At 38.2% G+C, this 16633-nt stretch overlaps 1 protein-coding gene across 1 annotated transcript in view; it reads right to left on the bottom strand.

Annotated features, from left to right (window-relative positions):
* Positions 1–7480: 7480 nt before the first annotated feature.
* CDKL2 (cyclin dependent kinase like 2) overlaps positions 7481–16633 on the bottom strand; it is a gene marked incomplete at both ends in the record, with an annotated part of 28916 nt that continues 19763 nt past the window's right edge. Inside the window, one exon of the mRNA XM_080915355.1 lies at positions 7481–7546. Coding sequence (XP_080771481.1) covers positions 7481–7546 — 66 coding nt within the window. The remainder of the gene's footprint in view (positions 7547–16633) is intronic.

The following is a 16633-nucleotide window of genomic DNA, read 5'->3' on the forward strand; positions in this document are numbered from 1 at the left end:
TTTCCCCCTGGGATAGATATAGCTTATGTGAGAAGGGCTTTACTGCCACCTCCTGGAATATGCTTTGACAGAACCCAGCTGTCCGGGACAGCCAGCTGAAGTAATAAACTCTCCTTCAGTGACATCATCCCTTGATCCAGCAGCGGTGACATCATTCCTTGACCCAGCAGCAGTGACATCATCCCTTGAGTGCAGAAGTACTTATTGCTCATCCTATTTTCTGCCCAAGACCCAAGAGAGGGATTGGGCTCTGGCCCCTTTCTTTCTTCTAACTACACTGCATTTCTCAGTATTAATTTTTGACCTGTAACATATTCTGATGAAGTCATATTATATATAGATAATACCTGCATTTGATGTTTCCTTTTATGTTTAGGGGTAGAAAAATATCTACAGAGAAAAATCTATAACATTCAACTTCAAATATGCTTTGATCTCTTCTTTTTCAAAATCTTTCATATATTTAACTCATAAGAATTTAAATAGCCACCGAACATACAGAAAAAATATTTTAAGACATAAAAATATTGTTAACATCAGCAATAGCCAAGAAAGTATAAATCAAAGAGATCAAATTGATTGAAATAAAATTTACTAACATGTAATACGTTATGATGATATAATAAATTATATAATTATAAATTACTTTTGAAACTACTGGTGGTAGAGCTAGATCTGGCCCACTGCCATCAGGACTCACGGCCTGCAGACAACTGAGCACCCAGGAGCCTCAGGAGCACTCTCCCTCCTGAGCCCACAGGTGGGTCTCCACTTTCTCTCCACTGACTATCCTGGGAGAGACTGCCAAGAACTCTCAGGGTGTACATATCGTATCGTGATGCTGCTTGGGATCAGACCCTTCCAGACTCCATCTGCGCCCAGAGCTACAGCCAGCTCACCACCGTCAGAACTTACAGACTGCCTGCAGAAAGCTGGATATCCAGGAGCAATCTCTCTCCTGAGCCCACGAGCCCACAGGAGAGACAAGCTCCAGTCAGAGACAACAAGATCACCTAGCATCACAGATAACAAGATGGCAAGAGACAAGCACAAGAATCTAAGCAACAGAAACCAAGACAACCTGGCAACATCAGAACCCAGTTCTCCCACCACAGCAAGTAGTAGATTTCCCAACACACCAGAAAAACAAGATTTGAACTTAAAAATCATACTTTATGATGATGGTGACGGTTCATGAATAACTGCCTTAAAAAAATACAGGAGAATACATATAAACAAGTAGAAGCCCTTAAAGCAGAAACACAAAAGTCACTTAAAGAGCTACAGGAAAACACAACCAAAAAGGTGAAGGAATTTAACAAATCCATCCAGGATCTAAAACCAGAAATAGAAACAATAAAGAAATCACAAAAGGAGACAACCCTGGAGATAGAAAACCTCAAAAAGAGATCAGGAGTCATAGATGCAAGAATCACCAACAGAATACAAGAGATGGAAGAGAGAATCTCAGGGGCTGAAGATACCATAGAAAACATTGACACAACAGTCAGAGAAAATGCAAAAATAAGAAAGCTCCTACCCCAAAACATTCAGGAAATTCAGGACACAACGAGAAATCCAAACCTAAGGATAATAGGTATAGAAGAGAGTGATGACTCCCAACTAAAAGGCCCAGCAAATATCTTCAACAAAATAATAGAAGAAAACTTCCCTAACCTAAAGAAAAAGGTGACCATGAACATACAGGAAACCTACAGAACTCCAAATAGATTGGACCAGAAAAAAAAATTCCTCTAGATACATAATAGGTGATAAAACACCAAATTTTCAAAACAAAGAAAGAATACTAAAATCAATAAGGGAAAAAGGTCAAGAAACATATAAAGGCAGACTGATCAGAATCACACCAGATTTCTCAACAGAGACTATGAAAGCTAGATGATCCTGGACAGACATCATACAGACCCTAAGAGAACACAAATGCCAGCCCAGGTTAGCAAAACTCCAATTAAATATCCAGCAATACTCTCAATTACCACAGATAAAGAAACCAAGGTATTCTAGGACAAAACCAAATTTGCACAATATCTGTCCACAAATCCAGCCCTATAAAGGATAATAGATGGAAAACTCCAACACAAGGAGAGAAACTATATCCTAGGAAAAGCAAGAAATAATCTTCGTGCAACAAACCCAAAAGAAGAAAAGAACACAAGCATAATTCTACCTCTAACAACAAAAATAGCAGGAAACAACAATCACTATTCATTAATATCTCTTAACATCAATGGACTCAATTCCCCAATAAAAAAAAAACAAAGACTATCAGACTAGATGTGTAAACAGGACCCAGCATTTTGCTGCATACAGGAAACTCTTCTCAGTGACAAAGATAGACACTACCCTCAGAGTAAAAGGCTGGGGAAATTTTTTTCCAAGCAAATGGTCCTAAGAAACAAGCTGGAGTAGCCATTCTAATATTGAATAAAATAGATTTTCAACTAGAAGTTATCAAAAAAGATAAGAGAGGACACTTTTTACTCATCAAAGGAAAAATCTATCAAGATGAACTCTTAATCATGAACATCTATGCTCTAAATACAAGGACATTCATATTCATAAAAGAAACTCTACTAAAGTTCAAAGCATATATTGCACCATACACAATAATAGTGGGAGACTTCAACACCCCACTCTCATCAATGGACAGATCATAGAAGCAGAACCTGAACAGAGACGCAGTGAAACTAACAGAAGTTACAAACCAAATGGATTTAACAGACATTTAATTTAATTTAATAGAGCATTTCATCCTAAAACAAAAGAATAGACCTTCTTCTTTGTACTTCTTGGTACTTTTTCCAAAACTGACCATATAATTCATCACAAAACAAGCCTCAACAGATAAAAAAACCATCAAAATAATCCTATGCATCCTATCAGATTACCATGGACTGAGGCTGGTATTATATAACAACAAAAGCAACAAAAAGCTCATATATACATGGAAGCTGAACAATGCTCTACTCAATGACAACTTGGTCAAGGAAGAAATAAAGAAAAAACTTAAAGACTTTAGAATTTAACACAAATGAAGGCACAACATACCCAAACTTATGGAATACAATGAAAGCAGTACTGAGAGAAAAACTCATAGCTCTGAGCACGTCCAGATAGAAACTGGAGAGAGCACACACGATAGACTGACAGCACAGCTGAAAGCTCTAGAACAAAAAGAGGCAGACACACCCAGGAGGAGTAGACGGCAGGAAATAATCAAACTCAGGGCTGAAATCAACCAAGTAGAGACAAAAATAACTATACAAAAAAATCAACAAAACCAGAAGCTGGTTCTTTGAGAAAATCAACAATATTGATAAACCTTTAGCCAGACTAACTAGAGGACACAAAGTATCCAAATTGACAAAATCAGAAATGAAAGGGGAGACATAACAACAGAAACCGAGGAAATTCAAGAAATCAACAGATCCTACTACAAAAGCCTATACACAAAAAAACTGGAAAATCAAAAGGAAATGGACAACTTTCTAAACAGATACCAGGTACTAAAGTTAAATCTGGATCAGATAAACCATGTAAACAACCCTATAACCCCTAAAAAAATAGAAGCAGTCATCAAAAGCCTCCCAACTTAAAAAAAAAAAAGCCCAGGACTAGATGGGTTTAGTGCAGAATTCTATCAGATCTTCATAGAAGACCTAATACCAATACTCTCCAAACTAATCCACAAAATAGAGACAGAAGGAACACCACCCAACTCATTCTTCTGACATAGCCCTCCCAGAATTTCATTGGAAACTCTCTCACTTCTAAAAGAAATGATCTTGTGTGCCAAAGTACATAATGAAAGAATTAGAGAAGGTTCCAAAATGGGAGGGGAGACAACTTTTCATGAAAACCAAAGAAAAATGGTATTTTTGTTTTAAAGAAAGTTTGCAGCAGGTAATGTACCAGGTGTCTGAAACTGATGTTAAGTGAGAGAAGCTGAAGTGAGGCATTTCTTAGAGGAGCACATTAAGCAGGAAATACACTGAAACTTAGTTACATTCTCAAGTTACTCCATGTTTGAAGCTAAAAGGAGGGGGGAAAGTCATATAATTAAAAAGAAATATGAGAACAAGCTTTTCATACAAGTAGAAGAATTAAGGGTTTCTTTCTAATGTAAGCACACTCAACAAAAACAATATCGGAAAATAGTTCAACTCACTAGATAAGCCTAAATAAACCCTGTAACAGGGCTCCGGCGGCCTCCGCTTCCCTGCTCCCTGGTTGCATGAGGAGGCCTTCAAAACAAGTCAAGCACATTTTTCAGTCTAATCTACCAACAGCTTCATACAGATCCAGCCATATATGGTACTAAGATTAAAAACAAGCAGAACTGAGAGTCAGATGAGAAAATGTTTCCATGTTCCCTCTTCAGTGGGAAGCCTAAGGCTCCAAACACACAAAGGAAACCCAGGCTCTAACCTAGGCCTGGGTCTCTCATGCTTTTGCCAAACAGTGGTTATAAAGCATCATTTTACTACAATACTGTCTACATATATCAACAAGTGTATAAGAAAAATTAACCAGTCACCCCTATGTCTAGAATCTCTACAAAAAGAAAAAGGAAAAATTAACTATTTCAATTTTATTTATTGATACTATACACTGGTATGTATATTATTTATAATCTCTTAATATAAATTAAAACCATATATCATGCTTAGTTAGACAATATTTATTAATCTTAAAGCACAGGTGAGCATATCAAGCCTACCATCTCTCAAAAGTACATCAACTGATTTCACATTAGCATGTTTACATAAATCACATTCTTGTAGGAAGCGACTATACACTAACACATTGAAAAAGGAGAATATGTCAGTTTAGTACCTACAGACTTCATTTGAACAGCATTTACTTCTTTAGTTCCACACCAAGGTCTAACAAAATATGATATTCAGATATCAATAAGGACTTAAAGATTTTTAATCTCTTAATTATAGAGTTCATAAAGTGTCTTAATAGGCCAAAGATACCGAACTCAAGAATACAAATTAGAAGGTAGCTGGCCCAGCCCTCCACTGTCAGACTGAAACCCTCTCATTGGCCTTTACATGAGAACAGCCCTGACTAGCCACGTGCCGCTCAGCTTGGAGGACTGTCTCCTCCCCATGCTGCTTGCTAGCTGCTGGCTATATTTTTCAAAATGACAATAAATAGTGGTATTTTAGTAGAAAGCCTATTACTACTGGTTTAATGAGCTTTATCAGCCTGTTAGTCTTACTAATTTGGCAAAACTTTGGTCAAAGGTTTAAAACACAGCTTTTAAATAAAAATAAACATTTATTCAACTATAACCTCAGATTTTTAAATGTTGGAACCCTTTATTTTGCCTCATCCTAAATGTCTACTCCTAGTGTCCAAGTTTAGGATTTCATTTATAAGTCCTCGGGGGAATGAAGAATTCTTATTTAATTCTTAGGCTAAGTTCTAGTCAACAGCTTAAAAAAGAAGATTCCTTTAGTTGGTTAATGTAAAAGCACTACACAAATCTGGGTCCCCTGAACAACTATTTTCTCAACTGATAAACGGGGAGCAAGGCTGGAAACCCAGACATTAAAACCCTTGAATCAAAACGGCATAATTAGGCTGTAAACCTATACATCAGAAAGCGTATGTGTAATACACGTAAATGACTTCCCACCTTAGTAAAGGATTTTGGGATGGCCTAAGTGTTTGAGTTACAGGGCAGTAGGAACGTCTGTGGGTTGTCCACTACCAACCTCAGACTATCAGAAACAAGAGTAAACTCCATCACAGCCTCCTGAAGCCTCTTTGGTTGAGAGACTCAGTGGAGACTAGCTCAGCCAGGAGAGCCAGACAGACTGCCAGGCAGCTCTGCACCTGCACCCACAAACTGTTCCCCACATGGCTTCCATCATGTCCTTTCATGCAGACACGGGCACCAGAGTCTCTCAGTACAGAAGACTTGCCAAAAGCACAGTCCCTGAAACAGAAAGGATTCTCTGCTAGATTTGCAATAGCACCATTCTTAGATCAGTAGAGCCCAGTCAGTCGACAATGACAGAAAACAAAGCCGCACATCTAACCCAGACCACAGTCACACCCCACTCTCAGGCCTAGAAGCAAGCTTATAAAATGCATTCTTATACTTAAGGTAAAGGAAACTTTTCTCTTACAGGTCCTAGCTTTCTTTCATTTTCTTCAACTGTAAACATTTATATAGGTAATACACAAAGTTAATGTATAAAATCATGAACTTTTATAAAGATTCTCTCCTTTTTTACTGACTTTTAATCTCAGATAACATTAAATACACAATCTGCTAATATCAATACACATTCATGTAACAAGAACCACATCATATTGTTCCATGGGATATCTTGAAATAGCATCATAGGTTGAAAGGTGAAGGGGCACTTGTTCAATCTTCCTTTGAAGTCTTTGGAAATCTGTCTTCCCTTCTGCAAAGCCTCTCTTAGAAAACATAGGTTTCCAGAAGGAAACAGTCAGACCGCAGATCTCCTCTGGGACATCAGTGCTCTCGTGCAAGAGCTGTCATCTCAAGGGCTGGCAGCATCTGAAAGCAGGGTGCACAGCAACGCTTTACCAGGGTCTTTCTGGAAGCTCATCTTCCATCACTTACTTTCTCATACCAAATATGCTGGTAATTCTTGCAGGTGCTCTGTAGTCTAAGAAACTTCAATATTTTAAAGAAAATCTTTAAGATAATTACCAATCTAAAAATCACGTGTAGCATACTGTCTCATTTTACGTAAACACTGACTGATCTGAGCTTTATGGAGCAGAGCTCATAAAGAGACTTGATTGTTCACAGCTCACAAGAGCTAAGAGGCTGCATCACACAATCACCACCATATTCTACACAGAATTAATTAGATACTGGATAAGAAATGTTAAGTTTAAGGTTCCTGCAGATTATTATTAAAATAAGTCTGAGTGGGACCTGGGGCACTAAAGTGTTACTTCTTATGAAGCAAGGCTACCGCTATTTTGTTTTTAAAAATTTATTTATGTATTTCATGTATATAAGCACACTGTCACTGTCTTCAGATACACCAGAAGAGGGCATCAGATCCCATTACAGATGGTTGTGAGCCACCATGTGGTTGCTGGGAATTGAACTCAGGGCCTCTGGAATAATAGTCAGTGCTCTTAACCACTAAGCCATCGCTCTAGCCCCAAGGCTACTGTTTATATAGAGTAGATTCTGGTACTGGGAAAGAAACTGGCAGGCAATCACTGAGTGGATCTTGCTTTGCAAGCCCAGAGGGAAAGCCTGATCCTGGAGACAGATATGTGTTCCCCTGCAGGATGCTCCTCACCGTCTTCTAAGCAGTACACCCCTTCCTGGCCAGCAGCAGTTCTAATGGAGTCACAGAGAATGCTCTCACTGAAGTTTCTCACCTAGTGCTTACACGGCTTTACATGTGAGGAATCGGACCTACCCTGTTCAGGATGAAAATGAGTCTCAGTGCTGGTGTTCCATCCGAGGCAAATCAGCCTCAGAGTCATCTGACAGGGGTGATCCTGCTCCCTATAAATTAATAAACAAGCGTTACAGGTGTCCAGTGACTGCAAAACTTCTACTCCACAAGAATTCTGACTGTTTCTGCTAAGACTCACATGCTTCGGGTTAGCTGAAGTTGCTTTTATGAAAAAGGATGAAGTAAGAAACCACTATTCATGTGCTTATACATGTTTTGTTTGTTTGTTTGCTTGAGGACAGAATTTATTGTAGCCAGGACTGGCCTTCAGCTTGCTATCTAGCCAAAAATGACCTTGAACTCTTGATCCTCCTGATTCCAATCCCAAAGTGTTGGAATGACAGGGATACACCAGCACACCTGGTTTATATATGTTAAAAGAATCATTAGTGAGGTGAGAGAGAGCTTAACGGTTCAGAGTATTCCTTAGATTCAATTCCCAGCACCCACATAGTGGCTGACAACATCTGTAACTCCAGTCCATGTTCATGGGCTCTGCCCTCCTCTTCTGACTGGGCACACATATGGTAAACATGCTGACAGAATATTCAGATATATAGAATAAAATAAGTATGTATTTTTAAAAGACACTTTAGAGCCAAATATTATTACAGGACTAGAGAGGATGCGAGATGAGAAGATTTGGAGTTTAAGGAAAGCCTAGGCTACCAAGTTCCTCAAACAAACAAAACAAAACCCACAAACAGAAAAAGGGAGATACTCTGGTCTGTGTTGGCCCCACTACAACCAATCTCTCCTACTCGTCCCAAAACAAAACCAAAGATCTGTTGGAACCAAAAGCATTATAACTATTACACAAAGTAGAGAAAAATGTACTTAAAATAAGTGGCAGAAACAGATGCAAGGGCCTAGAAAATAACTAACCATTTTGAACTAAATAAGGGAGTGTGTGAAATCTCTGCTCTGCTGTGTGGGCTAACAGTGGAGTGAAGTACTGGGGACTCAGGAGGTGAAGCTATTACAAGTGTGAAGAGCTGAGTTTAGTGCCCAGAATCTACACAAGGAAGTTCTGGGCACCACAGCACAGGCTCATTATAATCTTAGCACTGGAGATGCTGAGACACATGGAGAGCTGTGATTTGCTGGCTGAGCAGCCCAGCCTAGTCAGTAAATCCAGGTGAGGGAGAGATCCTGTCACAGAAGACAAAATGGGCAGGCCCTGAGATGATAATACAGACAGACAGTATACTGGGGGTAAGAGAAATAGGAGAATGACTCATAACTCCAAGAAATCTGGGTCACAATCAAGAGCCAAACCTAAGAATTTGCAGTACAGAAAAAAGAGCAGAGGTAAAATGAAATGAAACTAACAGATTCATTAGTCACATTATCATGAAGAGAGTAGGGAAGAATAGCTACTGCACAAAAAAGAAAAATCAAAAGGAATGAATCACAGAAAAACTCCCAAGTTTATAGAAAGAAGTAGGCTTCCAGACATGAGAGGCATACACATGCAAACAGACACATCCAGACAGGACACTCTCCATGGCATCTTACAGTGAGGCTGTCAAGACACAAGGAGAAGAAATCATCTTAAAAGCAGCACAAGAAAATGTCAACTCAGAGACAAAGGCTGAAATATCAGAATTATCCTAGACCTACACCAGCAACCATAAAAGCCACTGGAATATGGAATAAAATGTCTCCAGCTTTGAAAGTAAACAAACAACTGTGAGCTGAGAATGCTATGTCCTGCAGACTACCACTCAACATGGATGGGGACATAAAGGGATTTCAGGGAAACACCAGCAGTGCAGAAGGTTCTCAATGGGACTTGACAAGGAGAGAAACAAAACACAGCCTAAGTACAGAAAAATTTAGGAAATGACCAGACCCAACTCAGCAACTGAGCAAGTCTTCAGACTAACACGGTAACAGGAAAAGAAGCACCCATCAGCCAGCAAAACAGAACATCACCTAACACATCCAAGAAAACAAAAACCCTTTCCCATAACATCTTAAGTGTGAATAGCCTCTGCTCACCACAAAAATTATACAAATTGAGGGACTAGCTGGAAAAACAAGAGCTATCTATCTATGTGCAGTTTTCAGAAAACACAATGAGCAAACATACCCAAAGACTTAATATCAAAGGATAGAAAACAAACGACCAAGCAAAAGTAAAATGAAAACAAGCCAGCATAGCTATTCTTTTTTTTTTCTTTTTTCTTTTTTAATCTTATTTAGAAATTGTATTTTTCCCTTACACCTTTATTTTTTTAAAAAAAGAAATACATGTACAGATTTCTAAAAGCATTTTTGACATAAAATTATATCAATATATTTTTGTCAGTACTTGGTTTTTTTTAGAGGTTTGATAGTATGCATTGAAATCTTACTAGTTACCATAAGCATGAAGTACATGTAAAAGAAAATATAACATGGAAATAGTGAAAGTTTTCATGGTGTGAATAGATTAAACATAATAATTTTTTAAATACCAAAAATTGCCACAAGGCTATGTTCTCAGCTTTTGAGTTATTAATGATTTAAGGTCTAGGTGTACTGTGCTCTGAGTGGGTGCTATACAATTGTTGTTGTTTTTCTAAGAAATACTGAGGCCTCCACTTTTTGGCCCCTTTTTTTTTTTTTTTTTTTTTTTTTTGAGCTTCATATAACCTGTGAGTTGTTTCTGGGGGTATTCAGAGCTTTCTGGGGCTAGTATCCAATTATCAGTGACTGCATATTATGTCTGTTCTTTTCTGATTGGGTTACCTCACTCAGGGTGATATTCTCTAAATGCATTCATTTTCCTAGGAATTTCATAAAGTCATTGTTTCTAGTAGCTGAGTTGTACTCCATTGTGTACATATACCATAATTTTTGTATCCATTCATCTACTGAAGGACATCTGGGTTCTTTCCAGCTTCTGGCTATTATAAATAGGGCTGCTATAAACATTGTGGTGCATGTATCCTTATTGTATGTTGGATCATCTCTGGGGTATATGCCCAGAAACAGAATAACTGGGTCTTCAGGTAGTACTATGTCCAATTTTCTAAGGAACTACCAGACTAATATCCAGAGCGGTTGTACCAGCTTATAACCCCACCAACAGAGAAGGAGTGTTCCACTTTCTCTGCATCCTCGCCACATCTGCTGTCATCTGAATTTTTGATCTTAGCCATTCTGACTGGTGTGAGGTGGAATCTCAGGGTTGGTTTGATTTGCATTTCCCTGATGACTAGGGATGTCGAGCATTTCCTTAGATGCTTCTCAGCCATTTGATATTCCTCAATTGAGAACTTTTTGTTTAGCTCTGTACCCCATTTTTTAATAGGGTTGTTTAACTCTCTGTAGTCTAACCACTTAAATTCTTTGTATATATTGGATATTAGACTTCTATCAGATATGGGATTGGTAAATATCTTTTCCCAATCTGTTGGCTACCATTTTGTTTTCTTGACAGTGTCCTTGGCCCTACAAAAACTTTGCAATCTCATTAAGTCCCTTTTATCAACCCTTGATCTTAGAGTACAAGCTACAGGTGTTCTGTTCAGAAAATTGTGCCTATGTGTTCTAAGGTTTTTTCCCACTTTCTCTTCTAATAGTTTCAGTGTACCAGTTTTATGTGGAGATCTTTGATCCACTTGCACTTGAGCTTTGTACAAGGAGATAAGAAAGGGTCTATTTTCATTCTTCTTCATGCTGACTGCCAGTTGAGCCAACACCATTTGTTGAAGAGGCTGTCCTTTTTCCATTGAATGTTTTCAGCTCCTTTGTCAAAAATCAAGTGACCATATGTGTGAGAGTTCATTTCTAGGTCTTCTATTCTGTTCCATTGATCTACTTGCCTATCTCTGTACCAATACCATGCAGTTTTTAGAACAATTGCTTTGTAATATAGCTTGAGGTCAGGGATGGTGATTCCCGCAGATGTTTTCTTGCTCTTGAGAATAGATTTCGATATTCTAGGTTTTTTGTTATTCCAGATGAATTTGCAAATTGTTCTTTCCAACTCTATGAAGAATTGAGTTGAAATTTTGATGGGGATTGCATTGAATCTATAGATTGCTTTTGGTAAGATGGCCATTTTTACAATGTTGATTCTACTAATCCATGAGGATGGGATATCTTTCCATCTTCTGAGATCTGCTTCAATTTTCTTCTTCAGAGATTTGAAGTTCTTGTCATACAAGTCCTGCACTTGCTTAGTTAGGGTCACACCACGGTATTTTATATTGTTTGTGACTGTTGTGAAGGGTATCTTTTCCCTAATTTCTTTCTCAGCATGTTTGTCCTTTGAGTATAAGAAGGCTACTGATTTGTTTGAGTTAATTTTATAACCAGCCACTTTGCTAAAGTTGTTTATCAGCTGTAAGAGTTCTCTGGTGCAATTTTTGGGGTCACTTAAGTACACTATCATGTTATCTGCAAATAGTGATATTTTTACTTCTTTCTTTCTGATTTGTATCCCTTTGATTCCCTTTTGCTGTCTAATTGATCCAGGCAGGACTTCCAGTACTATGTTGAATAGGTAGGGAGAGAGTAGGCAGCATTGTCTAGTCCCTGATTTTAGTGGAATTGCTTCAAGTTTCTCACAGTTCAGTTTGATGTTGGCTATTGGTTTGCTGTATGTTGCTTTTTATTATGTTTAGGTATAGACCTTGGATTCCTGCTCTTTCCAAGACTTTTAACATGAAGGGGTGTTGAATCTTGTCAAATGCTTTCTCAGCATCTAGTTAGATGACCATGTGTTTTTATTCTTTGAGTTTGTTTATATGGTAGATTACGTTGATGGACTTCCATATATTAAACCATCCCTGCATCCCAGGGATGAAGCCTACTTGATCACAATGAATGATCATTTTGATGTGTTCTTGGATTCAGTTTGCAAGAATTTTGTTGAGTATTTTTACATCAATGTTCATAAAGGAGATTGGTCTGAAGTTCTCTTTCCTTGTAGGGTCTTTGTATGGTTTAGAAATGAGAGTTGTTGTGAGTTCGAAGAATGAGTAGGGTAGTGTTCCATCTGACTCTATTTTGTGGAATAGTTTGGAGAGTGTTGGTATTAGGTCGTCAATAAATGTCTGATAGAATTCTGCACTGAACCCATCTGGTCCTGGGCTTTTTTGGTTGGGAGGCTTTTGATGACTGCTTCTCTTTCTTTAGGTGTTTTGGGATTATTTAGATGGTTTATCTGGTCCTGATTTAACATTGGTATCTGGTATCTGTCTAGAAATTTATCCATTTCCTCCATATTTTCCAGTTTTGTTGAGTATATGCTTTTGTAGTAGAATCTGATGCTTTCTTCAATTTCCTCATTTTCAGTTGTTATGTCTCCACTTTCATTTCTGATTTTGTTAATTTGGATACTCTTCTTTGCCCTCTAGTTAGTCTGGCTAAGGATTTATCAATCTTGTTAATTTTCTCAAAGAACCAGCTTTTGCTTTTCTCAATTCTTTGAATGGTTCTTTTTGTTTCTACTTGGTTAATTTCTGCTCTGAGTTTGATTATTTCCATGTACTCCTCTTGGGTGTATCTGCTTCTTTTTGTTCTAGAGCTTTCAACTGTGCTGTCAAGTTGCTAGTGTATGCTCTCTCCAGTTTCTTTTTGAAGGCACTCAGAGCTATGAGTTTTCCACTTAGTACTGCTTTCATTGCATTCCATAGTTTTGGGTATGTTGTGTTTTCATTTTCATTAAATTCTAGAAAACCCTTAATTTCTATCTTTATTTCTTCTTTGACCATGCTATCATTGAGTAGAGCAGTGTTCAGCTTCCATTTGTATGTGTGCTTTTTATTATCTTTGTTGTTATTAAAGACTAGCCTTAGTCCATAGTGATCTGATAGAATGCATGAGAGTATTTCAATCTTCTTATATCTATTGAGGCTTGTTTTGTGACCAACTACATGGTCAATTTTGGAAAAGGTGCCGTGAGGTGCTAAGAAGAAGGTGTATTCTTTTGTTTTAGGATGAAATGTTCTGTAGATATCTGTTAATTCCAATTGGTTCATAATCTCTGCTAGTTTCACTGCATCTCTGTTCAGTTTCTGCTTCCATGGTCTGTCCATTGGTGAGACTGGGGTGTTGAAGTCTTCCACTATTATTGTGTGTGGTGCAATGTATGTTTTGAGCTTTAGTAGTGTTTCTTTTATGAATATGGGTGCTCTTCTATTTGGAGCATATATGTTAAAGATTGAGAATTCATCCTGATAAATTTTCCTTGTAATGAGTAAAAAGTGTCCTTCCTTATCTTTTTGAATACTTTTGGTTGAAAATCTACTTTATTTGATATTAGAATGGCTACTCCAGCTTATTTCTTGGGGCCATTTGCTTGGAAGTTTTTTTCCAGCCTTTTGCTCTGAGATAGTGTCTGTCTTTGCCTGAGATAAGTTTCCTATATGCAGCAAAATGGTGGATTCTATTTATGTATCCAGCCTGTTAGTCTACGTCTCTTTATTGGGGAATTGAGTCCATTTATGTTAACAGATATTAATGAATGGTGATTGTTGTTTCGTGCTATTTTTGCTGTTAGAGGTAGAATTGTGTCTGTGTGTCTTTCTTCTTTTCGTTTTCTTGCTTAGTTGTTTTCTTGCTTTTTCTAGGATGCAGTTTTCCTCCTTGTATTGGGTTTTCCATCTATTATTTTTTGTAGGGTTGGATTTGTGTTCAAATATTGTGTAAATTTAATTTTGTCCTGGAATATATTGGTCTCTCCATCTATGGTGATTGAGAGTTTTGCTGGATATAGTAACCTGGGCTGACATTTGTGTTCTCTTAGAGTCTATATGATGCCTGTCCAGGATCTTCTAGCTTTCATAGTCTCTACTGAGAAGTCAGGTGTAATTCTGATTGGTCTGCCTTTATATGTTTCATGTCCTTTTTCCCTTACTGCTTTTAATATTCTTTGTTTTGAACACTTGGTATTTTGACTATTATGTGTCAGGAAGAAGTTTTTTTCTGGTCCAATCTATTTGGGGTTCTGTAGGCTTCTTTTATGCTCATGGTCATCTCATTCTTAAGGGTAGGGAAGTTATCTTCTACGATTTTGTTGAAGATGTTTACTGTGCCTTTCAGTTGATATTCTTTGCCCTCTTCTATTCCTATTATCCTTAGGTTTGGTCTTCTCATTGTGTCCTGGATCTCCTGTACATTTTGGGTTAGGAGCTTTTTGGTTTTTGCATCTTCTATGACTGTTTTGTCTATGTTTTATATGTTGTCTTGGGCCCCTGAGATTCTCTCTTCCATAGATTGTAGTCTGTTGGTGATGCTAGCACCTGTGACTCCTGATTTCTTTTTTAGGTTTTCTATCTCCAGGGTTGTCTCTTTTTGTGTTTTCTTTGTTTCTATTTCCATTTTCAATTCCTTCATCTCCTTGGTTGTGTTTTCCTGTAGTTCTTTGAGTTATTTTTTGTGTTTCCTCTTTAAAAGCTTCTATTTGTTTAAGTGTGTCCTCCTGTGATTGTTTAAGGGAGTTACTCACATGCTCCTCAAAGATCTCCATCATCATCATGAAGTATCATTTCAAGTCTGATTCTTCTTTTTCTGGAGTGTTTGGCAATCCACTGCTTGCTGTGGTGGGAGACCTGGGTTCTGATGTTGCCAGGTTGTCTTGGTTTCCACTGCTTAAGTCCTTTCTTTTTCCTCTTGCCATCTTGTTATCTGTGATTATACGTGATCTTGTTGTCACTGACTGGCATCCATCTCTCCTGTGGATCTGAGGGCCCATTGGCTCAGGAAGAAAATTTTTTCTGAGTGTTCGGCTTTTAGTGGGCAAGCAGTAAGTTCTTGTGGCAGTGACTCAGCTCTGTCTTTGTGGGCTCAGGTGTGGGAGCTCTTGTGAGGTGTTCTGGGAACTCAGCCTTCTGTCCACAGGTCCTGAGTACAACTGGAGGGGAGCTGGCTGTTTCTCTAGGCGAATATGGACACTTTTCTAGAGAGCACCATGCTCTCTGCTCTCTGAGAACTCCCAGTATACTCTCCCTGGGCCTATGTGCCAGGCTCCTCTCTGGTCCAGGTAAAAGAGGGCCTGTGGAGCTGATCTTCAAGCACTGCCTTTTCAAGGCAGACCCCGATTCCCTCTGACAGAGGCCGGCCCTTACTGTGGGTCAGAGGGGAACCTTTTCCACAAGTACCACCAAGCCCTCTCTGCACTCTGGTTACTCACAGTGAAACCTCACCAGGCCTGTGCCCCAGGATCTCTGGTCCAGGTGGAAAAGAGCCTGTGTGTCTAGTCTGCAAGCACAGCATAGCTATTCTTATATTATACAAAATGAATGTCAAACCAAAGCTAACTGGAAAAGATAAAAGGAATACTACCTACTTAAAAAAAAGAACAATTCATCAAAATATAAAACAATTATAAATCTTTATGATCCATATATTAGAGTCCTTCATTTCATAAAACAAACTCTAAAAGACATAAATAACCACATAAGCCCTGATATTTTACTCTCAAATTTACGTAGGTCTTTCAAACTAAAAACAAGTAAAGACATTTTTGAGATAAAATATACTATAGATAAACTAGACTTAACAAAATATAAATATATTTCACCCAACAGTACATGAAAAGTTTTCCAAAACTGGTCACAGCAAAAGACACAAATCAAGTCTCAACAAATCAAACAACAGAAAGAGGTAGTTCCTATCACCTATCACACCATAATACCATAACTAGAAATCAATGGTACAAGAAACTACAGACCACAAAAATGCTTGGAAACTAAGCAAACACGTTTGAATGGATGATATGCCATGTAAGAATCAGACAGAAGCCCTTAGACTCTCAGAAGAAAACTGACATTGAAATCACCTCCCATCAGAACCTCCAGCGCAGCTAAGGCAGTCCACAGAGGGCAGCTCACTGTGAAAAGTTCATTAAACCAACTAGAGACACCCTGGGAATCTCAGGAAACAAGCAGCTGGTCTTGAACAAAGGACAGTGCAAGAGCTATTACAGATTAGGGAGAGATCAATGATGTTGATGTTAAAAGAATAATACATAAAGCTAACCTAAGAATTGGCTCTTTGAAAAAGTAAAGGACATAGATAAACCCTTAGGTAATCTGACAAAGAGGGGGAGAGAAGCTAAAAATTAGTAAAATTAGATACCAAACAATGCCATTACACTGACTCCAGTTAAGCTCAGAACATCATTAGAAATGACTATG

This window comes from Micromys minutus (genome assembly GCF_963924665.1).
Source record: "Micromys minutus genome assembly, chromosome: 1".
In the NCBI taxonomy this organism is placed as follows: Eukaryota; Metazoa; Chordata; class Mammalia; order Rodentia; family Muridae; genus Micromys; species Micromys minutus.